Source organism: Emydura macquarii, unplaced genomic scaffold (assembly GCF_026122565.2).
Source record: "Emydura macquarii macquarii isolate MOO-44397 ecotype Brisbane River unplaced genomic scaffold, CSIRO-AGI_Emac_v2 contig_2676, whole genome shotgun sequence".
NCBI lineage: Eukaryota > Metazoa > Chordata > Testudines > Chelidae > Emydura > Emydura macquarii.
In genome coordinates this window covers 32,818,694-32,846,411 of record NW_027132813.1, presented here as the reverse complement: position 1 = coordinate 32,846,411, position 27,718 = coordinate 32,818,694, and the positions used below count along the sequence as shown (strand labels likewise).

Below are 27,718 nucleotides of genomic sequence, written 5' to 3'. Positions count from 1 at the left end.
TTTGTAGGTGGGGTCAAAGAGACCCTGAGACTACAGAGGAGATTGCAATAGTTGTTAGGAGACTAGTGAATGTATGAGTGGTTTCCAAGCTGTGACAGTACAGCAAATGGAAATATTTGAAATGTGTAAGAAGAAACAGGACATCAAAAAAATCTGAAATAAAATAAAATAGTTGCTAAATATATTTTGATTCATTTTATTTTTGCAAGAAAATGCTTTTTTAAAACATCTATGTCTTTGTTTATTTCAAGTTGATGCTAATATGGGGACATACTTCTGACAGTTGAAAGGTACTGTATTTCATTGTATCCTTTCTATTCACAGTGAAGAAATGAACCGGTGGATGATGCTGAAATTGGAAAACCTGGTCCAGTTACATTGTTCTTACAGACAGCTGCATAGTCTGTTTTACAGGAAAATTCACAGAACACGGTGGAAGCCTGTGCAGTCTCCTGCATACCCCATGTGGCCAGTTCAGCTACACCCACAGCTCTGGCAAACAGACACATTCATCAGTGTTGTGCTCTCACAATATAGACTTTTAGCTACAAAGGAGGTAATAAACAGCTTCCAACTACTACTTTATTATCCCTGTCTAAAAGCACGAAGTGCAAGACACAATTTTTTAGCATTTTCATTATATAAATGAAAACTCTTGTTTATGATGAATTTACTGTGTGTATAAGATTACTACTCTGTATAGAGAATTTACTCTAGATTCACAAGACCTATTAATATATGTGTAGATATATTGCAACTTCCTCCTAAACATTGGAAGTATTTTAAATCCAAAGGTTGCAGCACCAAGAATCTGAAACAAAAACTGACTATAAACAAAAGTGAAATGATTTTCATTGTTCAAAATGAAAGAGGCGAAAAACAGTAAAAATACTGCTAAGTGATTTTTAAATATTCATTATTTTAACAGTTCTTTCAGTAATCTGTTTGTAATGTAGGCAAAGAAATTTGTTTACAACTTTGATTTTTGTTTTCAATAACCCTTTAAATATTATTTATTAGTCATTCTTTAATTTATGCCACCAGTTTATCCTTATGCACGTCTTACTCCTTTGCAGAAGAAAAGATCAGAGAAACTGAAATTCTCACCAAAAAAACATAAAGAAGAAAAGCAGACGATAGAGATACATCAGAGGATGACAGTTGAAGATCTTGCAAGAGCTATGGATAGAGACACAGGTGAGCCAATTTATTGTTTTGAAAGAAATTCCGGCAGTGTTATATTTAAGACAATAATGGAGTTTTGAAGGATGCTATGGGAAATGACACGTTAGAATTATCTGTATTATAATTGATTACCACACCTTTTCTCATCAGGATCCACAATAAATCCCTCTGTGCATTGCCAGACAAACTTCTTATATCAGAGTTTTAACAAAATGAAATTAAAATGTTAGTAGCCATATAATCCTGATTATGAAAATTATGTGGAACACTGCTGTTAGATAAGAAATACTTTTACCTTATTTGAGGTGATCTTTTCTTTGTGTGTATGTCTCTATCATATACATCTTCTGTTTCTGATTTTATTTTTTTGTTCTTCACTTTTCCAATCAACAGGTAGAGAATTAGAATAGCACCATCCTCCTGTAGTGAAATGCTTTACATATTAGGTAAATTGTGAATGAAATTGACTACAGTTATGGAACTTCACCCATTGCAAGTACTTCAGTGTAGAAGCATAGCACCACACTAATGCTACATCTGTAGCACAGCTTCCAAGCAGGCGTCAACTGGGGAAGGCTTGGTGTGCTCAGATCCCCAAGCTGAAAACTGATGGTAAAAGACCAAACAAATCATGGTGGTGTTGCCATAACAGTCCACATTTTGAGCAGCATGTTTTAGTACTTAGCTTGTTTGCTAATGGAAAGTTGTTATATTTCCACTCATTTAAAATATTGTGTGTCAGCTAGAGCTACATAGGCCTTGTCTGCATTGGAAATTAGCTTCCAGTTTCAACCATTGCTGTAGCTGTACTAGTGCAAAACCTGAATGTAGGCCAAGAAAGCTGGGATTTACACCAGTAGAGCTTACATCTGTTTGAAACAGGAGTAACCTCCATCCATGCAAATTGCAATTTTGCTTGTCTACCCTAGAGGTTTGCACTGGTGCAGCTGTAGTGATGGATGGCTGAAATTGGGCTATTTCTCCATGCCAGCAAGGCTTCACTTACTTTATAGACTAATAATATTTTAGGGGCACAGTGCTACACTTTTACACTTTCAGCAAATATTAGAGCATTGATGCCTGAAATCAATTGTTTATCAACATCATGCTAATTTTCAGCTTTTTATACCTAATTCTGTACTCATGTAAATGTGCTGATAATAAAGAAAATCTACCGTGTCTCTTTGTGTATGTCTGATGACTCACTGTTTTCTAATAGTGCTCATGTCACTCATTAGCAACTCTTAATTTTTGCAATGTTTCCTGCATTTCCAGTACTAGGCAAGGTGGGGAATGAACAGATTTGCCTGAGATTTTGTCGTCCTCTATGGCACTTCTCTACCATCTGATTCAGATGAGTTGAGTTCCTTTGATCTGGGAAAAGTTTGGACTGAAATAAGTAAATAAAACAATTGGTCTAGTCTAGATGTTTAAAAAAATGTCTCCCATCTGATAAGAGAAAGTGTCCTCTTATTGGTTGGTGCTCTAGCACACTCCGTTTGAATTTAATGGATTGGGATAGGTTGCAATGGAAGTAAATGGGAAAGTGATGCTAGGAAAGTGTTTTCAGCAATCGCTAATGCAGTTTAACACCTGGAAATGAGGAGGAACCTGCACTGTGTGACCAGTCTGTTTCCCATGGATCACCAGTAAATACGATTTTTTGCATCAGCAGATGTCCATGAAACTTCAGTTCTATTACTAGTCACTTACCCCTATACTCAGGATGAAAATATAGCAAAAACTTGACTGTTATGCATGTTAATAAAATAAAGCATTAAAGCACCATGTTTCAGGTCCTGTTTCAGAACAGCTTATTGAAGGTGATTAGTCCATGTAAGTATACTATATTATACGAATGTTTTCTATAAATCCTGGACAAGTAAAAATACTTTCAAGATAGAGTATTTTGGGAAGACATACTTTAACTACTGTGTGTATAAATAATTTATTTAGACTAGCAATTCACATCCAATATACCAAGAAAAGGAGGGAAATTGCTACTTTTCCTTCACTGCTTGCACTTCCTTGAATGGAGCTGGAGTATTGGATGAAAGCATATCCTGTATTAATAGGTACATCTATCTCAGGTATCTTCTGGAAGATAAAGTATTATTAAATGCCTTTACTATTTCTTTAATCAGATCATGTGTACGAAGCCTTGCTACTCTCAGGCATTAATGTAGACTCACTAGAACCAGATTCAGTTTTGGAAGAAGTCTGGATCAAGAAAGTTATTACAAAATCAGGGATGAACTACAAATGGGCAACACTAAAACAAAAAATCAGAGAAAATAAAGATGCTGTGAAAAGGTAAAATTATGATTGTTTCCTACTACTATTAAAATAGCACATTTGGGATGTGTGATACACAACTGATGATATTTAAAAGGTAAATTATAACCTCTTGTTTGATTCTTTTGCCCATGTAACTGCTACGTCAATGTTAAGACTTTTTATGTTTGAGTTGTTGATTTTCATGAAACTTTCTAAAGAATGTTGCTTCTTGCTTCATCTAAAGGGGATTGCTGTATTAATTGATGCTGATATAACTAAGATTGGTTGCTATAAAGATGGCAAAATGCTTTAGTTAGTGATTCATGATTACTTTTTTCTTTGTAAAGTCTAGGGGAGGAATTTGACTGCTCTATTAAATACTGAACTATTATGCTTGGCTACTTAATTATGCATAGAGATCATTATTGTCCATAGATATTACACAGAGTGTTTGACATTTGCAAAATGAACGCTTTGCTGTTAATTGTAGGCTGCCTCCTGATCCAACTTTATTAACCCCAAGACCTCCAGTTGTTACTATATTGGGCCATGTTGATCATGGGAAAACAACTTTACTTGACAGACTGCGAAAAACTCAAGTGGCAGCAATGGAAGCAGGAGGCATCACCCAGCATATTGGTGCCTTTCTTGGTATGATTTAACCATATATGTAACCATTTATTATACATTATATATAGTAGTCAGCTTTGCTTACAGTTTACTTGAACAGAATACCATGATATGCAGGTTTCTTGCTATATAACAGAAAAAACCATGAACATACTGCTTGGATGGAACTTAAAAACGTTATGCATACCATTTACAATATTGAAATAATACTATGTCTAGATCACTTGGGGACATTAAAGATCCTGTCTCACTTTTTGCAAGAGTAAGGATTAAAAAGAACTCTGCATCCTGGCCCAATTCCAATTTGGGTAATTGTAGTGTGCCTACCTGACATTCCTTTGTAGTTACAGTTGCATATACCATTCTTCCTTCCTGTCCTAAAGAGAGCTAGCGTGTTCTAGTACAGAGTACGTTGGATTTGGAGTCAGCAGCCCTTTGTTTTATTCTCAGCTGTGCCACTGACCTTGCTGTGGGCAATCACTTAATATTTGCTTCAGTTTCGGTCTGTAAAATAATGACGATACTTCCCTTCCCTTAGAAAACTCTTAGAAATACATGGATTAAAAGTGATACATATAGCTTATATATATTAAACTGTTGTATAGTGCTGCTTTTTAAAACTGAAGACTTGCTGCACTTCACCTCAAAACTCTCTGCATTTCAGTGGTGGGATGAGGTGAATTATGTACATTAGGATGTAATATTAACATATAGATAAAAGGCACTTTGACAGATTTTCAAAGGGGCCTGAGGCAGTCAGGCACCCAACTCCCTTTTGATAGGCATCCAATTCCAATTGCAAATCTGCCATAGACCCCCTTGAAATCCCCAGTCTTTATAAATTAAACTCATCATTGCCCTTTAAACACTGAGTTTGTCTCCAAGGCCCAGATGCCAGTCCCCCTATACAAATGCTATGAACTTAAATTCAGAGATCATTTTAGTTTATTGCCTGAAGGGTTTACAATATTCTGTCATGGACAGTCAGTGGTTATGCTCATTAGTAGCCCTGATTTTTGCAAGTTTTTGATATCCGCAATGAAAGAAACTGTGTGTTAATTTTCATAGATAATATAAAAATGGCTCATGGAGGAAGTTATTAGTTCAAAGAAAACTATGGGAAAGATCATGCATAAAATGCATTGTGTTTTAAATTATGTTTTCACAGTACATTTGCCTTCTGGGGAAAAGATAACTTTTCTTGACACTCCAGGACATGCTGCCTTTTCAGCAATGAGGGCAAGGGGTACAGGTGTCACTGATATTGTCATATTAGTTGTATCAGCAGAAGATGGAGTAATGAAACAAACTATAGAATCCATTCAACATGCTAAAAATGCCAAAGGTACTGTATATAATTGACCTTTTAATATTTCATTTTTAAAAATTTGTGGTGTGTTTAATACCCAGCACTATAAACCAAGATGCGTTCTAGTAACCATTCCAAGTATAAACATTATTACAAAACATGCCAGCCTGTCCTCTTTCACAAAAGGTAATCCTTGAATCAAATTCAAGTCCATTCAGGTTGAGGATGTTTTTCTCCTTAAAAATCCTATGGAATAATTAAGTCCCTTGAGCATCAGAATAAAAGTGTCTAATAGATTCCAAGGCCAGAAGGGACCATTGTGATCATCTAGCCTGACCTGTATAGCACAGCCCATAAAACTTGCCCAAAATAATTTCGTAGAGAATATCTTGTAGAACAACACCCAATCTTGATTTAAAGTTTGTCAGTGATGGAGAATCTTGATAACCTCAGAAACTGTTCCAATGGTTAGTTACTCTCAATTTCTGGCCATTAGATAGTGCTATACCTTTCTCGGTTAGACTGAAGAGCCCATTGTTAAATATTTGTTCACCGTCTAGATTCTTACATGCTGTAATCAAGTCACCCCTTAACTTTCTTTTTGTTAAGCTAAATAGACTCAAAGAGTCTATCACTATAAGGCATGTTTTCTAATCTTTTAATCATTTTCCGTGGCTCTTCTCTGAACCCTCTCCAATTTATGAACATCCTTCTTGATTTGTGGGAGCCAGAACTGGACACAGTATTCCAGTAGCAGTTGCACCAGTGCCAAATATTGAGGTAAAATAACCTCTCTACTCCTTCTCAAGATTTCCCTGTGTATGCATCCAAGGATCGTGTTAGTTCTCTTGGCCACAGCATCACACAGGGAGGTCATGTCCAGCTGATTATCCGCTACAACTCACAAATCTTTTTCAAAGTCACTGCTTCCCAGGATAGAGTCTCCCATTCTGTAAATATGACCTACCTTCTTTGTTCCTAGATATATACATTTACATCTAACTGTATTTAAAATGCATGTTCTTTGGTTGCGTCCAGTTGACCAACCGATCCAGATCTTTCTGAATCAGTGATCTGTCCTCTATGTTGTTTACCACTCCCCCAACTTTTGTGTCATTTGTAAACTTTATCAATGATGATTTTTATGTTTTTTTCTGGGTTATTGATAGAAATGTTAAGTAACGTAGGGCTAAGAACCATCCTCCACTGGAATCCCCCTAACTTGGATATGTAAGATATTGAGAAAGCTATACTCATACAAATTTAGCAGTTCATATGCTTGGCAAACAAAACACAGAAGTAAAAAAATGGGAATTGTACCTGTTTAATGCTTTCCAGATCATGTGTGGTCTTGGAGGAATGTACTGCCAATGCCTGATCCCACGGATTGCTTTTAACCCCAATCTGCAGAGTGGAGGGACTTTAGGATAGTGTTGTTAGTAGCATATCTCTCTAGAATCATAAGACTTAATTGCCTCTATTCATTTTACAGAGAAATCAGAATTATTCAATTCTAGCAGTTTCATAATCCCATTTTGCAAATGTCTCTGCAGTTTCAGAAGTCTTTGTCAGCTGGACATTCTGAGGTCTAAGCTTGTTTCCAAATCACTTTCAATTTTTCAGGGTTTTATAATCCTTAGTTTTCCCACATAGAATAGTGACATGGCCAACACTGGGATATTTCTCTATCTGCAGTATTTTTTTCATTTTCCGTAAGCTTAATCTTAACATTTTTATTGTAGTCTAGATATTAAAACATTAATTAAAAATATCTTTGTGGATATCTCTTTAAAAAGCTTTCCAAATTATTATTTACTTGAGACAACTGATTTTTCTTGACACATGAGGAAGATTTTTTTTTTCCTTTATCATTATCACCATAGTTAAGAGGGAACTAGAGAACTTTTATGTGTACGTTGGTAAATTTCAATGAAGGTATTGCAAAGATTTTTTTAAAATGGAACTAAAGTTGTTTTGTGGATTAGATCTGTACTAGTGAATGACAGTGAAGTCTTTGGTATTTAAAATATGGGCTCCTTGCTTAGGGGACCTTTTTGAAATACACTGCTGGTTCTTTTGATATCTCAGGATTTTCTTCTTTTTACCACCAAAAGAAAAGTGGATCTAAACAATGTGCTATGAAAAGACATCCACTATCTTGGACCATTCACATGATCTCAACAGCCTTAGTTAGGTTGTAGTGTAATTAATTCTTTTACATCAAATTGACCAGGGCTTAAATTCCAGATTTTTCAGTTTGTGTCAGGCAGAAGTTTGCAGAATTACTTAGAATGGAGAGAAGATGAAAAGTTCTAGGGTAGTTTTGGCAAATGCACCACCACAAAACTGTTCTGACTTTTGATGGCATTGAACGCAATATGATACACAGGAAAGAGCAACAACTGCTTTTTTTCCTCTACACTTGTTCTCAGTGGGAGGACATCCCTCCCCCCCAGCTCCTCAGGGATCTCTGTTTATAATAAACTTCCTTGGCTGAGGGTGGAGGAGGGCTAGGTGGCAACCCTTTTGAAGCCCATCAGTGCTTGGCTACATGGATCACTACAGAGGGTAAAGAGCTTTTGTAAATAGAATTATTCCTTACTACTTTAGTTTTCTAGTGAATACAAGTGAACATCAGTATTGATTCTCTTTATTGACGGATGCGCATTGTGCTGTTCCTTTATTTAGATATTGGTAACAGGCATCTTAGAAATAGCTAAGATAGATAGTACCTGAGTATTATAGGTTCATAGATTATAAGGCCAGAAGGAAGGGACCATTACAACCATTTACTTTGACCTCCTGCATGACACAAATTAGTAACATTCTGCTATATTGGGTAAGGATGCAGTAAGAAAAAGGTGCTTGGATATGTCACTAGAGATATTTTAGCACTACTGTTCACTATTTGCAAAATATCACTCTGGAGCTAATTTGCTTGGCTTTGTTGGATTGTTACTAGCACCAGATTTAATAAAAACAATAAAAAATATGTAAACTTCTTGTGTTTTCCCATAATTTTGCAACCCAAAAACCAGCAGTGGTATAATTTTATTAATATCACTTTAAATGTTTGGACACTTTGTGGGCATTGTTTTAAGCCTAGTACAAACAAATATGCTTGTTGAACATGTAAACAGGATTCACTTGTGTTTCACGTAGCAAACAGTAGGAAAAGGCATGTATTACTTTAATTTAGAAGTTAGGTAAATGTTGTGACACTGGTGTAAAAGATTTATACTTAACTCTTTCTTAGTTCCTATCATCCTTGCCATAAACAAATGTGACAAACCTGAAGCTGATCCTGAAAGAGTGAAGAAAGAATTGCTGGCTCATGATGTCGTTTGTGAAGAGTATGGGGGTGATGTTCAGGCTATACCTATTTCTGCACTTAAGGTAAAGGTTTGGTGAATGAATGATCATATTCAGGGAGTTCTGTCATACGGAATACAGAACATGCTTTGATTTAACACCTGGAAAATGAAAGTTTTGACTTGGGCCCTAATCCTTGAGTATGCTGACTGCCCTGAGCTCCCAGTGGAGTCAGTTGGAACCAAGAGCTCTCCATTTCTTGCAGGTTCTGGCCTTTAGCGAGCAAGAGACTAGCAGTAGAATTACAGACTTGCAGTTGCTTCTGATTTTTGTACAGGAAGTTTAGTGAGTATTTGTTCCAGACTTCTTCTAACTCTCATTTACTCAATTTTCGCTTTGAGTAAAAGGCATCCAGAGGAATTAGTCCTGAAGAGGAAATTCAAAAAGGGGCAGAAGGGGAAATTCAAAACCAAGTATAAAACCTTTATAATACATATCTGGACATTGGAGCACAGTTGGCAGGAGAGAACAAGTCTCATAAATCTAATATATTATACTACTGGTCTATCCATTACTATAAACTGAAATCCTAGCTTTACCACTTGCACTTGATTCTATGGTGATCAAAGCTATCTTATCAATATCTTAACGACTTTATTGCTGTCTTTCTGACTTGATCCCTATTCATCCCCTGAAGAATTGCCAGCAAATTCAAGCACTTCTGAAATTATGCACATCCACAATGTGGGTATATAAAAATGGTTTCTTTACTCATCTTTGTGGCGGTCTCCTGTTTGCATTATTTTTCACTGACTTGTGGTGACTGATAATCTGTAGTATGTCCACTCTTTTTCCCATCCTGGAAAGAAAATTGTATGTCTCTAGAATGATGAAGGGAGAAGAGAAAAGACTGTGATGAACAATTATCACAATGTCTCTCCTATCCTTAAATCATTAGTTGATCACTTTCAGTAGTTTTCCTTCCTTCCCCTGCTTGCTGACTTGCTTGTCTGAACTTTATTTGGGAATTACATTGTAGATATCTTGTTAATGTTTCATTTTTGCCTGCCTCTGTGCAAACAGAGTGATACAAGATGCCAGGCAGCTGTTGTTCATGATATGAAGGAGCCTTGAATGCTTCTCCTTAATTCTTAACTGTTTTCTGGTATAGGGTGAGAACCTGATGGCTTTAGCAGAGGCAACTGTTGCTCTAGCAGAGATATTGGAACTGAAGGCAGACTCCACAGGCCTAGTAGAAGGAACCATAATAGAGTCTCGCACAGATAAAGGAAAAGGGTAGGTCAGCTAATCATCTGTCTTCCTTCCAACTTTCATGAATGTTTCTGTTAAGTTTATTCCAGTAGACTTTGTTAGAGTCACTGTCCAGGTGCTTTCCACCCCCAAAATGTAAATTTTAATTGAAAAAAGGTAAATTAAAAACTCTAGTTTCTTAGTATATTTCAATAAAACTTATTTTTTTAAATGAAAATAGATTATTTGAGTTTTACAATTCCTCTGTGGTGTTTTCAGTCCAAACTTTGCAGTATTTATTGCTTTACTGCAGTGGTGCCCAGACTTTTCCTATCATGCCTCCCTTACCAGTAATGGAATCTGTCCATGCCCACTCTTCTTTACTGCACAGTTGGTTCAGCAGAAGAGCTTGGGCTGATGGCAGAACTGGGGATGGGGTAGGAGCTGGAGCTAGAGATAGTGCTGGCCTGGGGACAAAAAAAGAAAGAGGGCAGAGCTGGGTGGGAAGCAGGGGGGCTAGAGCTGGGCTGGGTAGTGCTCCCTCTGTGAGGGTTGGCCTGGGCCCCTCAGTACACACCAGTTTGGGGACCACTGCCTTTTGGATGGGAACCAGAAAATGAACGGTTAGAAACTGACTAGGCTATTTTATTGTCCAGTAGAAAAAAGTGTAACACAAGCAGACAGCATAAATGTTAAAACATAAACTAATTTAATGTATTTAAATAAAATATTAACAGATTAATATTCATGACATTTTAAAATATCTGGCAGGTTTTTAACCGATGGGATTTACTTACTATAAAATAGATAACATTTTATGTACAATCCACTAACAAGTGTCTTTTTGTTCTTTAAAATGGTTATATTTAAAGGGGACCTGCAAATGAAATCAATCAATTTAATTTTGGGCTTTTTTGTATAAAATATATAAAGGGAGACCTGAAAAGTTTATTTTCAACAAATTCTGCTTAATGTTTATTACCTTAGAAATATAAGCAATATATGTGGTACTTCCTGGATTTGCTGGAGAACTGATTGGTGTCTCACATGTTTTGTCAGTTTTGTCAGTGCCTAATGGTAAAGGAGGAGGTTGTTGAATTTTTAACATCTTTTATTTATATATATATATATATATATATATAAATAAAAAGAAACTAAAAAAAGGGGACAGCCCATTTTTCCCTTTGCAGGCCTCCTTTAAAAACTTTCTTAGCATAGTGGTGAAATGTTTAACAGAAATGTTCTGAGATCATAGCACATACTGTTTAAGAAAAGATGAAAAAAGCAAGTATAAAGGCATGTAACTGTAGTAACTATAAATATAATATTGTCTGTGTCTTCCCCTTTCTCCTCCTCCTCCTAGTCCAGTAACCACAGCCATAATCCAGAGAGGAACTCTGAAAAAAGGATGTATTCTGGTTGCTGGTCAAAGCTGGGCTAAAGTGCGCCTGATGTTTGATGAGAATAGCAAAACGGTGGATGAAGCCACTCCCAGCATGCCGGTGGAAATTGTGGGCTGGAAGGAAATCCCTTCAGCAGGAGCTGAAATCCTTGAAGTAGAATCTGAGGTACAGCAAGGATAACTTAACGCATAGCAAATACGCATGTATTGCAGTATGTAGTGTAGTAGAATTAAATACAAAAATGGTAACTTTAGTGGCTAGGGTTTGAAGCCAAACCCTGGGTACTAAATGTGGCCTGGAATAGATTTTCCACAAAAGAATTGTAGAGCCCACTGAAACACATAACCCATACTCCTTCCCCTTCTCCTCCCCCTCCTCCAGCACACCCAGATTGATATGCTCCACATTTAACTGAAGAAAGCAGCCTCTCAGTGGGATGTAAGTGTGACCAGTGGTTCCCTATTCCTTCTTTCCCTATGGGTCTGCTTGACTGCAGCAAGTGTCTGGGTGGCTTTTTTTTTTTTTTTTCAGTATTGCCTTGTCTGAGTGTTCTGGAATAAATTACTAATGTCTTCCCACATGCTTCTCAAAGGACTTGGAAGTTTGTTTACCCTTCAGTAGCATATAATAATGACTTTACCATAAAGCAAACCAAGACTTAATAGTCTGATTATTTTTAATCAATCTTGTAATTAATGGGCTGAAAATAAAACAAAGAAATCAGTGTTCATAACATGTTTTAACTTAAACTCTGCCAAAGCTAATGCAGACAGGTACTGTTTGTGTCATTAGAGGGAACAAGCCGTATCATTTCATAGGACTCCAACCTCTCCAAAGGTTCCCATGTTCTTCCCTGACCGTTTGTAAGTTTGAATGTCAGAAGCCCACCTCTGATATCAGGTTCCTCATGTTAGAGTTCTCCTTGTGTCCTTGGAGTCCCTCAGATATACCTTTCCAGTTACTTTGATATCACATGCTCTCCAGAGAGGCTATAGCAGTCTCTTATGAATTGGCCATTGAATGTTTCCTAAATCAATTTAGGATTCTATTTGCTGCTTTGGATAAATGGTTTTGGTGTCAGTTTTTTTGGTGCTGTGGAGTGAGTTGAGAGACACATGGGGCAAAATAATGCAGTTTATTCCAGAGTAGTTTATGGAATGGTTACCATGTCCTTGTGTGTTGGCTTGAGAACTTGTCTATGTTGGACACTTCTGTTGTTTTCTGTGTAAAATGAGATTGTTTAGCTAAACTGTAAAATAATAATTAAAATTAAAAGCAAAACAAAGTTAAAATCAAGACAGTGCTTGAATGGGGTCCATCAGATAATCCGCTAGAAAAACCTTTAAGACCAAGCTGCCCAGTACTATATTTTGATAAGTAACAGTGCTGTCTCTTCTGCCAAGCAAAGGGCACATGAAGTTGTTGACTGGAGAAACTATGCTGAACAACAGAAGATAATCGAACAGGATATGGAAGTTATTGAAGCAAAGCGAAAGGAACACAAAGATGCTTACAAGAGAGAGCGAGAGAGCCTAGCCAATATGACCTGGAGACAGAGAAAAGCAATACTGTATAAAACCAACAAACATCTAATGTCTATGAGGCCTAAAGAGAGAGTGGAGAGTGATAGAAATGTGCTACCTGTAATTGTTAAAGGTGCTGTTGTTTTCAGTTGACTTTTTGATGGTTTAAGTGCATATTTCCCAAGTCTAAATTTAAACCTATTGTAATACTCACTTCTTGAGTGAGTATCCACATACAGATTCCATTCTTGGTGCATGAGATCTGATTCTTGAAAATAGCACTATCTGTTGGGGTTTCACCTGTGCCCCTTCTTGCTTACTATAGCTGAAGGTATAAAGGATGGGGTGGCTGCAACACGCATGCTGTTGCTACTGCCTGTGGCTGTGAGATGCTACCATGTAGCGTCCACATCCCTTGCCCTGAGCAAGTTAGCTGACTCAGTTCTATTAGTTTATTTTTATCTTAAATAAGTTTTCTTTGCCCATTGGCTTTTAAAAAACAAACAAAAAAAAACCCTCTTAGATTTAGAGTAGTGATAGATTTTCCCTCCATTTGTACAAGGGTCTTATTCCCTGTACATATCCCATCTCCCATGTATTATGGCCTTTCCACTCTCACCCCTCAAACAAGAATTTAATGACTGACTGCAGGTCACTGGTTTCAAGGTCTGTCCCTCCTGTGATACAGGAATACCAGTCACAGATGCTCCTGATGTTGCTGTACCTGGGAGAAGACCTTGGTCCAGAGCACTGCTCAATTGCCAAGTCCTTCTCCAAAAGGATTCAAATAGTGAGGGAGGCAAAACAGAAATGTGTCCTCTTGGAAAGGTCCATGCAAGCCTTATTAGATTTTGGTAGACTTTTTGAAACACTCCAGGTACAGGGCCTATCCCATTCACTGAGTGCCCTGGTGAGCTGAGGTGCCACCCCAAGCTCCAAGGCAACCTGTCACTCATAAGTCCTACTTGTTAGCAATATTGGCAGTATCTTCAGAAAGGGCCTGTAAGGAGCTGTCCCAGATTCTGATCCCCCTTTCCAAATGGGATGGAAAGCCTCCTCTAAGGCTCACTCTTCTAAAAGCCTGAAGTTGGAGTCTCGTTTCAGTGTACCTACACCCAAGCCAACGCCAACAGTCTATTTGATTTTATATAGATTCTTATACCACACTCATCACCGTAGTATCTGTGCGCCATCAGTTGTGCATTAAGCAGGAGGAGAAGTGTGTGCAGTGGTGTCTTTTTCTGGTAGATTTTTTTTTTAACAAAAAAAAAAAAATAGATGTTGCTATGTATTTGTATTTAGTGCAGGTTAAAGAAATGCATCTTCCACTTAGAGCAGAAGGTGGTGAGGTCTGTGATGGTCCTTAATTTTGGGGGGAGTTCATTCCAGTCTTGGACTTACCCCAGAAAAAGTTCTCTCCCTTGTACAGACAAGTTTTACCTTTATTGTAGAGTGTTCCATTGTGCCAGAGGAGCAAAGTTGTCAAGCACAGTCTTTCTCCTGGAGCTTTATGTTTTTGATATCCTGGACCCAGGTCATGCAGCACCTTGAAGATAAGGACCTAGGCTTTGAACTTGATATTATATTTTATGAGAAACCAGTGTAGAGAGTGGAGGACAGGTCTGATGTGCTCTCAGTAGCTTGTGTTGCTGAGGAGACATGCTGCAGTGTTCTGTTCTAGTTGGAGTTTCTCTAACAGCTGAAGGCTTCAGGTCTGTTACCTTGCTGTAGTTCAGCGGAGAACTAACACATGCATGAATAACTGAGGCCACATTGTCATCCAACAGTATGGGACTGGATCTCCTAGCCCAGTGTTTCTCAGTGACTGGTCCATGGACCGGTCCCTGAGATCTCCCTCACACAGTATAGGAAGCTGGTCCCTGGTCTCAAAAAGGTGGAGAAACGGTGTCCTTGCCAACTAGAGATGATAGAAAGCATTAACCACAGATGCTTAGTGTCAGCAGGGAATCCAAGAGTACACCTAAACTACAGATCAGATTGAGCAGTTGTGGGTGTGTATCTTTAATGAAATGAGAATGCACTGCAAACTCTTCAAAACGCTTTCCTTTGCCCACTAGCCTTACCTCTGTCTTGTTCAGGTTCAGTCAACTGTCCTTCATCCATGAACTGATCTCCAAGCATTGGGCCATCTTGGGTCTCTTCCTGCACTGACAACTGTACTGCTTCTGCTACCTACAACAAGGCACCAATCACAGCACTGAAGCCCCTGGCACAAAGTACTTTGGTACAGTCCATCTTGGCACAGGGCATGCCCATTTTGAGACCCACCACTGTGGTACGTACCACCCACCACCTTGGCATTGACTAAAGTATTGACTACAAGAGCTGTAGGACTCTGTATCAGCACTGATACATGGCACAGAGATACCTTCATGTGGAGCAGATATCAGACTCTCCTCACTGAGAGGCTATGGTAGGTCATTGCTAAACCACCCTCAGTGGTGATCTCAAGACCAGGCACAGCTAACAGAACTGCCCCTCTGCTGGAAGAAACGTATTTATTTTCCCCTGAGAACTCACCCAAAGTTTATCCCTAAAGTAGTTTTCAACTTTCACATCAATCAGTTGATTCATCTCCCTATGTTCTTCCATTGTCTGTTCCAGGCGAAAATTTGGTCTTAAATAAACCTCCACTTATTTGAAGTCATCAGAGAATTGCCCTTTTATGTGGATAGGCCAATCCATTCAGGTGCACACCTGTTCTAGACTCTCTTTTTGGCATTTGCTGAAAGGATTAAGGGACAATTTACATCATCTCAGAGACTAAGCGAGTCTCAGACTGCTTCAAGTTTTATGAATTGGCTAAGAAAGATCCCCCCGGACATATTAGCATTGAAGTGGCCTCTGCAGCATGTTTGGTTAACAATTGCATACCAGAGATATGTAGGGCAGGAAAATGGAACTCAAGCCATACATCTACCACTCACTATTCTCTGGCATAAGCATCCAGATTGGATGCTATCTTTGGTCAGTCCTGCAACTTTATTAAAGTAGAACTCCTGCTGCCTAGCTACAGGGAAGTAGGCAACTGTTTATTAGTCACCAAAAATGGAATTTGTGGACAATCACTTAAACAGTTACTCACCCTGCAGTACCTGTGGTGGTTTGATATGTGTTATCCACAGATTCCACGACCCACCTTCCATCTTTGTTAATTGGAGACCTGCTCTTAGGGGATTCTTATTGGTGAAGGAACTGAGAGGTGTGCACCCTGCTTTTTATAATCTTGGCTGCAGAGAGTAAGAGGGTGTTCAAGGCGCAGACGCAGCCCTAGCAGACACTGCCAGTCAAAAGAATCCAATCTTGTGCATGTGGGCTGCATCCATACCTACAATGAAATCTGTGTGGACAACATTTCTTTCCACGGTAAGAAAACGTTCTGTTTCAGTCCTAAAATTAACCACTGGCTTGTAATCCTTTGAGGAAGAACTTCCTGATGGAAATGTTTTTTTCTCTGTGAAAATTAATGTAAGCACAACCTAATGACTACAATAAATTTAAAGTGTGGTTTTACTCTGAAAAGTTACTATGTAAACATGGCATATTTTTACTCAGCAGAACTGCTTCCTGGGTCTACTCAGAGACTGCTTCCTGGGTCTATTCTGCTTACTTAGTTAAGAAATGTATTTTTACTACTGTCAGCCCTAGTGAACCAGCAACTATGGGCTTCTCTTCTGGTTCCTACCTCAGCAACAGGATTGCTAACAAAAGCACTGATCCTGCAAAGACTTAAGCAGGTGAGTAACTCGGAACAATCCTATTGATACTCATGTGCGTAAATGCATAACTCACATGCTCAGGTGTTTGCAGGATGGGCCCTAAATTCTGGTGGCAGAGTATTTGTGCAGATCCATAGTCTGCAAGAATGCCATCAGTTATATCAGCACAACTTCATAGGCAATAATGTTGCATTGGTGAAACTGAAGCTGGGCAGAATCTTTATTAATGGTGATGATGCAAGAGCCAGCCTGAGTGTGCAGGGCTGACAGTACTTGCAAACTAAGCAAATTTGATCTGAAAATCATTGAGACGTAACAAACATGAAACCCCCCCCAATGATGTTGTGTTCAGTCACTTTTCAGAATAGAACATGACACTTTCAAGTTTGTGAAATAGGTTCAGCAGTCTCTTCTGTATACTAAAAAGAATAATGCTCTAGATATTCAATCATTTTTGATATTGTACAATCTAGAGTTGTCATGTAGCAACATGTCTTTTATTTATTGTCTTATATTATAATTTTGGTACTTGTTTATTCTGATTTTACAACACTTAGTAATAGAACATTTGATCTATTTAGGTGATGTAGACGGTTCTGTTGAGGCAGTTCTAAACGTTCTGGACAGCTATAATGCTGACGATGAATGTGAATTGGATGTGATCCATTTTGGAGTAGGGGATGTCAATGAAAATGACATAAATCTTGCTGAAACATTTAAGGGTAAAGTATATATTTAGTGATCATACAATCAGTGTGAAATCCTTCATATTTTATTAAATGAACAGGGTAGCTGTGCTTTCAGTTTTTGTTTCCACTGTGTAATAATTAATTCTTCTTTGAGTGCTGGTCCTTATGTGGATTCCAGATGTAGGTGCACATGCATGCCATGCGCCAGAGCCAGAACTGTTTAAAGTGGTGTCCAGCAACCCATGTGCACACCTTGCGTTACCCACATGGTATGTTCGAGGTCTTATGTGGCTGCATGGATCACACCTCCTCAGTTTTCCTCTTACCGCTGCATGGCCAGAGTTGGAACAATCCTCCTTCAGAAAATCTACATAGCAAAAAAAAAAAAAAATCTTTACTAGTTAGAATAGTTTGTGGTAATTTAGAATTGTTAATGGTTTTATATTTAGTGCGTTAGAAATATATAGTCTCCAAGTTATCCTCTTCCTAGGACAGTCCACCCTCTTTGGGGGATTATGCCCAGACAAGCCGGCTTCAAGAACTGTGTCATGTGCGTGCGATCGTTCTTGGTGAGCGATGAGCACCAACGCTGCCTCTACTGCGTTGGTGAGACCCACATCGTTGCTCAGTGTTCTTTCTGCTGCTCCTTCCCCTCAAGAACCCATGAGGTGAGAGAACTCAGGCTAAAGAAACACCTCATGGAGAAAGCAATGCGTCCGCATGTGCACCCAGCGGTGGCACAGACAGACCTGCCGGAACACCCAACCACACCGGCGGTGACTGCGTCCCCCGCCATGATGACGTTGATGGTACTGGCAGCACTGCCCAAGACTCATCGTGCTCACAAGTAGTACAGTCAGGGGCACAAAGGTGGGTCCCCGAGAGGGACCACCTCTAAGCGTTGTGTTCCCTCCCCAAACTGAGATCAGTTGTGAGGAAGTCACGTGCAGAAACAGCAGCACCTGCTCCCAAGTGGGCAAAGGCAAACAGACTAAACATCTGGACAAGATTGAGACTTCTGCCACACCGGCATACTACCAGATCCCTGGCAACCATCCACCTTGCCGGAACCAGCAGGGATGGTTTTGCCACCTCAATGTGCACACTTGGCCAACTATCATCTCTAACACCAATAGCAAATTACTGCTACCACTGGAGGGGCCCTTGCAGCAGTATGAAGCACTGAATACCATTCAGTCTCTGTCTGCAGCAAACGAACCACTGTGATTGTATCACCCGTCCACGGTATGGCCAGAAGACCCATCGCAACACATGCCTGCACCACTGGCTCCGTCTGCTCTGACAGCATCACCCTTACTGGATCAACATTCAGATTCAGTCTGGTCTCAGAGCCAGACCCAACCTTCTCACAAGAGCAATGTAGTCTGTGATAGCAACAACAACAATATGCACGACATACGTACCCCACCACAGAACAGTGATTCAGGTATCCACAGGGTCCTCCAATGCAAGTAGATCAGAGGCCCTACTTGTATGGGTCCTATTACGGGCACAGAGCACCACCACCGCCTTCTTTGGAGTATACTGCTCCTCTGGCGTTCTGTGATGAATTGTGGAGCATCTCTGTACCACCGGCACCACTGGGACCATCGGACCCACCATTCACGACGGTGTATCGTCGTCCCCGGATGAAGCACTCATCTTACCATCACTCTCCCATGCCATGGGCAATACCAAGATCTTCTCCGGCATATGGCTTCTGCCCCTAATTTACCAGCAGAGAATGTCAAGGATTCCCAGGATGAGTTCTTCGACATGCTGCAACAGACATGTCTATCTCAGGTTGCATTACCAATTCATAGTGCAATTTTTCAGCTTGCCTAGGCAATCTGACATGCCCTAGCTTCCTGCACCTCAACACCAAATCATGCACAAAGACGATACTTCATCCCAGCCAAAAACACAGATTTTTTATTCGTGCATCCACCACCAAACTCACTAGTGGTGCAAGCAGCAATTCAACAGACCAGAAAACAGCACTCCAGGATCACTTCTCCGGATCGTGCCACAAAAAAACTCAACTTCTTTGGACGGAAGGTATGCTAGTCAGCTGGCCGGCAGTTCCACATACCTAGTTACCAGGCCATACTCAAGACTAGCAGAGTTCCAAGTCTCCCTCCTGGAAGACAGACAAATGGACTTCAGAGCCCTTATTGAGAAAGGCAGACTTGTCCAAGATCTCCCTTCAGGCTGCAGTCCCCTTTGACATCCCTGTTGATAACCAGAAGCTGTTTAGCGATAAAACCGATGAGAGCCTTCATTTCCTGAAAGACTCTCAAGCTACACTTCAGTTCCTGGGCCTATACACCCGGGCCCCTACTCGTTTTCAAAGTGGCCGAAGTTTTTGACCCAGATACCCTACCAGACCTGTCTACCAACACTACCTGCCATCGCCAAGGTTCCCAATGACCCCGACATTCCACCATTTCTACTTCTGCTACTTCTACCTTCCATCAACGCCCTCCAAGACAACTCTTTTGACTCCTCACCAGAGACTACGAACCCTTCCCCCGGCTTCCCCAATTGTGTTTGAGGGCTGTCTTACTCTCTTTGCCCACAATTGGAGCAAGATTACCACTGACTGATGGGTACTGGACATCATTCACTAGAGTTATCTGATAGAATTCCACACCTTCCCTCCCCCCCCCACACCACCAACTTCACATCAACCTTGCGAATACTTCAAATACTTCTCCTTCAAAAGGAAATGTGTACACTCTTCCAGAAGGGGGCCATAGAACAAGTTCCACATCACTATCAGGGTCATGGATTCTACTCCCCCTACTTCCTCATACTGAAAAAGGGAGAAGACTTTCGCCCCCTACTGGATCTCGGAGCCTTAAACCAATATATCCACAAATGCCACTTCCGCATGGTCTCACTCCCTCAAATCATCCCCTCCCTCAAATGTGGGGTCTGGTTTGTGGCTCTCGATATGAAGGATGCATATTTCCATGTGGACATCTATTTTGCCCACCACAAATTCCTTTGCTTTACGGAGGGGCATTCCCATTACCAATTCCATGTCCTCCCCTTCAGGATAGCCACCGCACCTCACGAGTTCACAAAGGTATTCACTGTCATTACAGCATGCATGTGCTTATTCCTGTATCTGGATGACTGGCTATTGGTAGCTTCATCCTGCAAACGCCTACTCAGTACCATCCGGACACTGCGAGAACTTCACACCAATTTGGGCATCTACATGAACAAGGAAAAGTCTACTCTTGTACCTACCAGAGAACTCACATTCATAGGTGCATGCTTGAATTCACACAGCATGGACCTTCCTTCCAAGATACCAGTTGGCCACTCACACAGCCATCATTGCACAAATGCAACATCATCCCTACACCCACGTCCACCACCGCCTCTCACTCCTGGGTCACATGGCAATGTCCACCTCCATGTGAGATGCCTCCAGCAATAGCTCAGATCAGTTTATGATCCACAAAAGGGCCACCTCAACAAATGAGTCTCCCTCCCATCAGCAGTGGTGACTTTCCTATCATGGTTGTACAACCAGTTGAAGGTTCTGACGGGCATCCCCTTCAACCAACCTACTTCCAACCTTACCCTCATTACAAACGCCTCACTCGTAGACTGGGGCACCCATATATGGGGCCACATGGCCCAGAGCCTATGATACCCTGGGGAGGTAAGGATGCATATCAACATCCTAGAACTACGAGCATTCCAATGCACCTATCAAACATTCGTCTCCCTCACCCAATCAAAAAATGTACAACTCCTCTTGGACAAAATGACAGTGGTAGTATATATAAACAAGCAAGGCAGAGCCAGGTCTCTGTCCCTTTGCCAAGAAGCAATCCGAGTATGGAACTGGTGCCTACGACACAATATCACACTACAGGCTACCCACTTATTAGGCACAGACAGTGTCCTGGTAGACACATTCAGCTGCTCCTTTCTTTCCAGCCATGAGTGGGAAATTTACATTACTCTCCCTACTCTCCATGCTATCTTCTGGCAGTGGGGCACTCCCAGATGGGACCTGATCACTGCAACCGCAAACTCTCCATCTTCTTCTCCAGGGGAGCCGTCGGGCACAGACCACAAGGAGACATCTTTCTCCTCCCGTAGACAATGTGTCTTCAATATGCCTTCCCGCCCATATCACCCCTACCGCAGGTACTCCACAAAGTGCAACGTGACCAGGCAACTATCATACTCATAGCCTCCTTCTGGCCCCACCAATATTGGTTCACAGATCTCCTTCCTTCATCTCTTAACCCGCCCCCCAATCAGTCTCCCCCCATCCTCCTCCCCTCCCCCCCCCGCGAAACTGCTCACCTAGCAACAGGGTTGAATCCAACATCCCAACCCGCACCCCCTTCACCTCACAGCCTGGTGTTTGGATGGGGCTCAAAAGTAGACAATGCATGCTCCACAGCGGTCCAGGATGTACTTATACATAGCTGACGCTCTGTGACCAAGGCTTGTTACCAAGTCAAGTGGAAGCACTTCACGGAATGGGCATCCTGCAACCACCATATGGGAATGAACATGTCTGTACTAACAGTCCTGGACTATCTACTCCACCGTCACATCTCAGGCCTTGCCCATTCCTCCATATGAGTGCACCTGGCAATGATTTAGTGCCTTCCTTCCACCATTAGATGGCTTCTGCGTCTTTAGCCATCCAACATCTACTTGCTTCCTACGTGGCCTCCTGAACACATTCTCTTCTGTCCCTGGGAACTCAACATAGTATTCTCACTAAACCATCGTTCAAACCCTTGACCACTCACCCACCTTTCAATGAAGGTGATCTTCTTGGTAGCTATATCACCTCCATCTGATGAGTCAGTGAACTGCCAACCATGATTGCAAACCCTCCCTTCATGGTGTTTCAAAGGGACAAGGTATCCCTGTGACTCCACCCCAAATTTCTCCCTGAGGTGGCCTCACCGTTCCACCTCAGCCAGGTCATTCATCTTCCCTCCTTGTACCTTAAACTGTGCTCCTCCAACAGAGAATGCACTCTGCACTCCCTCAATGTCAGTCATGCACTGGCCCTTTATCTCCAACGCACCTGTACTTCTGAGCCTCGCCCAGATTCGTTATTGTGATAGTGGACCATGGTCAGGGCTGCACCCTCTCTTCTCAACGCATCTCTAAATAGATCTCCAGGCGCATCATGGAATGCTACTCCATTTCCTGAATCCGTCTAACACCGGACATCACAGTGCACTCCACAAGGGCACAAGCCATCACTTCAGCCTTCCTTGTAGACGTCCCATGGCATGACATTTGCAAGGCAGCAATGTGGGCCTATATTTACACTTTTACTGCACAGTACACCATAGTCAACTCGTCAGTGATGGATGCACCAATTGGCCATGCAGTCCTACAAACTCTCGAATCTGCTGAGCCTAGCGCTCACTTCCTCGCTAATTACTGTTTGCTATGCTACCTACATCTGGAATCCACATAGGGACCAGCACTCGCAGAAGAAAGGGAGGTTACTTACTGTAACTGATGATTCTTCGAGATGTGTGGTCCTTATCTGGATTCTAATCCCACCTCCCAACCCCTGTGCTATGAGCTTGAAACTGAGGGGGCGTTGATCTGAACAGCCATATAACACCTCAGACATGCCATGTGGATGACGCAAGGTGGGCATGTAGGTTGACGGACACTACTCTAAACAGTTCTGGCTCCAGCACATGGCACACATGCACACCCACATCTGGAATTCAGATAGGGACCACACATCTCAAAGAACCATTAGTTACAGTGAGTAACCTCCCTTTAGAAATACAATCAATGTAAATTTGAATGAAACATACAAATGTTAGTTTTCTTTCACAAAAAATAAACACTGGTACCTGTGCAAACAGTTAGTGAAAATGCAAGTAATGTAGAGAGGGGTATGCACAATACCTGTATTGTCTATAATGTGGCAGACTATACCTGCAAGTTTACATGTTGGAGATAGTGCTCTAGAGCTGAGCCCTTGTTCTGGTTGGTTTACGCTGCTCCAGTAATGCAAAGCAGCCAGAAAACTGGTTTAACCAGATCCCAGAGGATTCTTTTGTGTAGGGGAATCCCAATGGTGGAGGAGGTTGGCCAGCGTAGTGGTTCCTGTGGTAACCTCTTCCCAGCCCAGGTGGCATGGGTGGAGTGTCCCTATGTCTGTTAGATCCCCAGTTGCTAGAGCTGCTCTGGGCCATAGCTGGGAGTAAATTGGAACCTCCTTCAGCTACTCTAATTTATACTGGAGAGCGAATTAGTCTCGTATCTGGCCCCAAGATAAAGAGCTCCCTTTCCATCTTGCTCCTTTGTGTAGTATAGTGCTCAGCCAGACCACAGGATCTAACCAAATATCTATCTGCTTTGTTAAATGTAATTGTATCATTTAGGAACTTAGAGAGACAAGATGCGTGAGGTAATAGCTTTAATTCAGAGGTCCCCAAACTGTGCAGCATGGTCCCTTGGGGGGTGCGGTGGGGCCCACAGCAGCCCCCTGGTAAAGCGGGGAGGAAGCCCCCCCCGCCCCCATCTCCACTCTTCCCCCTCCCCCCACCCCCCAGCCTCACTCCTGGCTTCGGCCCAGCCCCAAGCCAGGGCTCCAGACCCGTTCCTGGCTCTGGCTCTGGCTCTGGCTGACTGTGGCTCCTGGGAAGGGCATGGACCAGGTAAGGGGGGGCCACAGCCAAAAAAGTTTGGGGACCACTGCTTTAACTGGACCATCTTCTGTTGATGAGAGAGAGGCTTTCGAACCACACAGAGCTCTTCTTTGACCTGAAGAAGAGCTCTGTTTGACTTGAAAACTTCTCCCTTTCACCAACAGAAGATGATCCAATTAAAGATATTACCTCATCCACCTTGTCTCTCTAATATCCTGGGATTGACACAGCTACACTCATCTTTTGAAACTCTTAAAGTAAGAGAGCATTGTTGGAAATACTTAGTGTACAGTGACCCAGTATCTGATCTCTGATTTTAAAAACAAGTGGAAAAGTTAAAATGGGGAAACTATAATATTTCATTTTGCTAACAGCAATGTTGCTTTTAATAGCACTCAGTTTCAGGATATCTTGATGCCTGATTCCAAAAGGTGTTTTTTAAAAAGGAAGATTAAAAGAGGATTATAATTTAAATTAGTAAATGTGAAAATCTCAACCAAAGAAAAGCAAACAGTTCAGTTGTTTAGTACAGCATGTGCTGAGAATAAAAAATATTATAGTAATATTCCAGCATAGCCTTTGCAAGCTCATCTCCAAGCATTTTCACTTACTGCTTGAAAAACAAAGAAGCTCCTGTACTTGGAGTGTTTGTATTTAATAATCAGCCATGCTGGTTTTATCTGTCAGGTGTCATATATGGATTCAGTGTGAATGCAAACAAATCTATTCAGCAGCTGGCTGCTAAAAAGGGAATAAAAATTAAACTTCACAATATTATCTACCATCTTATTGAAGACTTGAAAGATGAGTTGAACAGCAAATTACCCTCATCTGTGGTAGAACATACAATAGGTAAGTTTTCACTGAATGGTAAATATTGTCTTGCAAAACTAGACCTTTCTTGTGGGGTAGGGAAAATATTTTGCTGCTCTGGGGTGGGCCTTGATTTAAAGTGGTATGTCGAGAAAATACACAAATCTCATTCTCCAAAATAACTTTCCCACTATACTGGATTTTATAGATTGCAGTTCTCAATATACAGCAGCAGAATGTCCTGAAGACTTTAAAGTTTTGATAGCAATGGAAGAGCACAGCAAAGCATAGCATTCATTACTGGTGGTATTCATATTACACTCTCTTGCACTTAATCCTTCCATTTCTTTCCTTAGGGGAGGCCTCTGTTCTTGATATCTTCTATGTCACAGTAGGAAAAAGCAAGGTTCCAGTGGCTGGTTGCCGAGTACAGAAGGGGCAGTTAGTCAGAAAGATGAAGTTTAAACTAATTCGTAACAAAGATGTTATTTGGAAAGGTAAGTAAAACTGCTATCAAAACATTTATCCACACTGATATTCTACCACCATACTGTCATGGACGTGCAGCCTGAATCGGGGGTACTGCTGAACCTCCTTTACTCTTGTGACTTGTGCTGATCTCTAAATATGTTTCTGTTGATAGTCTCTCTCCAGACCTTGTTGTTATCCAACACAAAAGCAGGTGGTGCTACACACCAATTGAATCACTCATGCACCCACCATAGAGCCAGGGGACAGCCATTAAACCTCACAGATCCCAAGGTCTTCACTGCCCAGGAATGCACCCCAAGATAATACCGTCTTGTGCTGGACAAAGATTTCTCCAGCCTAAGTTCATTAATGAGTCTGTTTCCCTCTCTATGTGACTCATGAACTAGTTTTTGTTACTGAGCTAAGATTTCTAGATACTCCAATTCAAGACCACATTGGTTAAGATAAAACATTAAACAAGTTTAACTACTACAGAAAAATAGATTTTAAATGGTTATGAGTTGTAGGCTTAAGAGATCAGGAGAAGTTACCAAAGAAATAAAATAAGAACACAATCTAAATTCTAACAGGATTTGAATCTAAACTGTCTCACCCTGAGAGATGGTACAAGGAGGATTGCAGCTCTTCAATTCACAGGCTACATTTTCCTTGAAGCTTGGGTCCCCCTTGGCCCTGTTCAAAAGTATTTTGTCTTTCAGACGTTTCTTCAGGTGTTGAGCTGTGGGGGAGTGAAAACAAGTGGTGATGTCACTCTCCTCCTTTTATAGTCTATTCTAGCTGCTGGAAAAACCAGTGCTTGTGACCTGGGGGGTTGTCCTCATTGTGTACGTGCTCCTCTCTGTGAAGCTCCACTGTAAACAATCCCTGTTAGTGGAATCTGTCCTTGAATGAGTGAGAGAGAGTGCCATCAATGCTGTCTGGTCACTCTATTGTACCTGAAGGGCTGTGTGTGGGAGTTTCCCATCTTGCAACATGTTCTAGCAGTGTTTTCAGGAAATTTTTTTACTTCACATACTATGGTAGCACATACAATTCAACAAGATATTAATATTCAGCAGATCAAGACTTAAAATAATGCCACACAAGGCATACCTTGTATAGAACATATAATAACATGACATTGGTGAATATGGAGTTTCTGAGGTGTTCTCAGACACAGTGTCTCACACACACATGCTCACCATTGCAGTTACATTCTTGGGCCTAGCCTATATCTTCTGATCTATACAGGCAAATCCCCTCAAAGTCAGTGGAAATGGTTTTGGTTTGTTTGAAGGTGGAATTTGATCCTTAAAAAGTTGTTCAGTGAATACATTATTTACAGAGGACTGCACCTAAAAGGACATGGGTAGTTCCTGAAAAGCTTGGTTCTTTTGCTTAAGCCATTCATGTAGAATTGGTTTTGGACAGAGATTTTCCTGACCCATCATCCTGGTGTTCTCTCCCCACAAGAGATTTCCACATGCTCTTACCACCTGAGATCAGTCTAGGTAGGAAGGAAATAGTCAGATCATGGTGTACCCAATTAAACTTTGAAAGGAGTAGCGCCTGATTTTTAGAATCTGTGGAAACTATGGATGTTCAGAATCACTAAAAATCAGAACCTTCTTGGCCTTGCCATGTAGTTACTGGGCTTTCTGTTTTTGTTTTTAAAAAGTCTTAAGACATATTAGTCTTTATGTTGGATCCATTATTCCCTGCATTAACATTCATTCTGTCTCTAGGATGTTTAACCTCAATGAAGCACCATAAAGATGATGTCCAGGTAATAAAAACTGGCATGGATTGTGGTCTGAGTTTGGATAAGAACATAGAGCTCAATATTGGAGATGAAATTATCTGCTATGAAGACAAGGAAGTTGAACAGACAATTTCCTGGGATCCAGCATTTTAATAATTTTACTTCTCTTGAATATGATGGATGAAAGGCCTGGTATTATTCCTGATCATCTTTACAAAATGTTCTTATATTAAAGATTGCCTACAAAGTGGCTTGTATTGTAAGAATTCACTGGGTTCAGGGTGCCAAGAGCTGATATTTCAATAGCAAAAGGATTTGTTTCAGGGGATGTGATCTACAGTGGTGACTTCCTCACTTCTGCAAGATTGTGCCAGCTGTGTAGACCTGTAAGATTACAAACCATAGAAAAGCATAGCAGTGTTTACTCCTTGGGATCAGAAAGGGATGATAGAATGTGTCGGATATGAGTAAAAAAAAAAAAAAACTTTTTTAGGAAGGAAAAGAGTATTTCAGGTTACTGTTTTTAATGTTCTTTGTTCTGGTAACCCTATTTTGATTGATTGAAATAATTCAACTTAAAATATTACCTAAAGACAATAAAATGGATAGACAAATGTGGAAGGAAGCATTTGTGGACGGTCACTACAGCCTCTGAGAAAAACTGTATGAAAGGTTTGGC

General features: G+C 40.8%; 1 protein-coding gene across 1 annotated transcript; it reads left to right on the top strand.

Moving 5' to 3' along the window:
* Positions 1 to 299: 299 nt before the first annotated feature.
* Positions 300 to 27,289, top strand: MTIF2 (mitochondrial translational initiation factor 2). The gene is made up of 13 exons (XM_067565165.1): positions 300 to 556; positions 1,077 to 1,197; positions 3,330 to 3,498; positions 3,953 to 4,113; positions 5,261 to 5,437; positions 8,658 to 8,797; positions 9,885 to 10,009; positions 11,328 to 11,532; positions 12,771 to 13,023; positions 17,212 to 17,352; positions 24,681 to 24,845; positions 25,163 to 25,303; positions 27,023 to 27,289. The coding sequence occupies exons 1-13, from the start codon at positions 332 to 334 to the stop codon at positions 27,190 to 27,192; spliced, it is 2,193 nt and encodes a 730-aa protein (XP_067421266.1). The 5' UTR covers positions 300 to 331; the 3' UTR covers positions 27,193 to 27,289.
* The last annotated feature ends 429 nt before the right edge of the window (positions 27,290 to 27,718 follow it).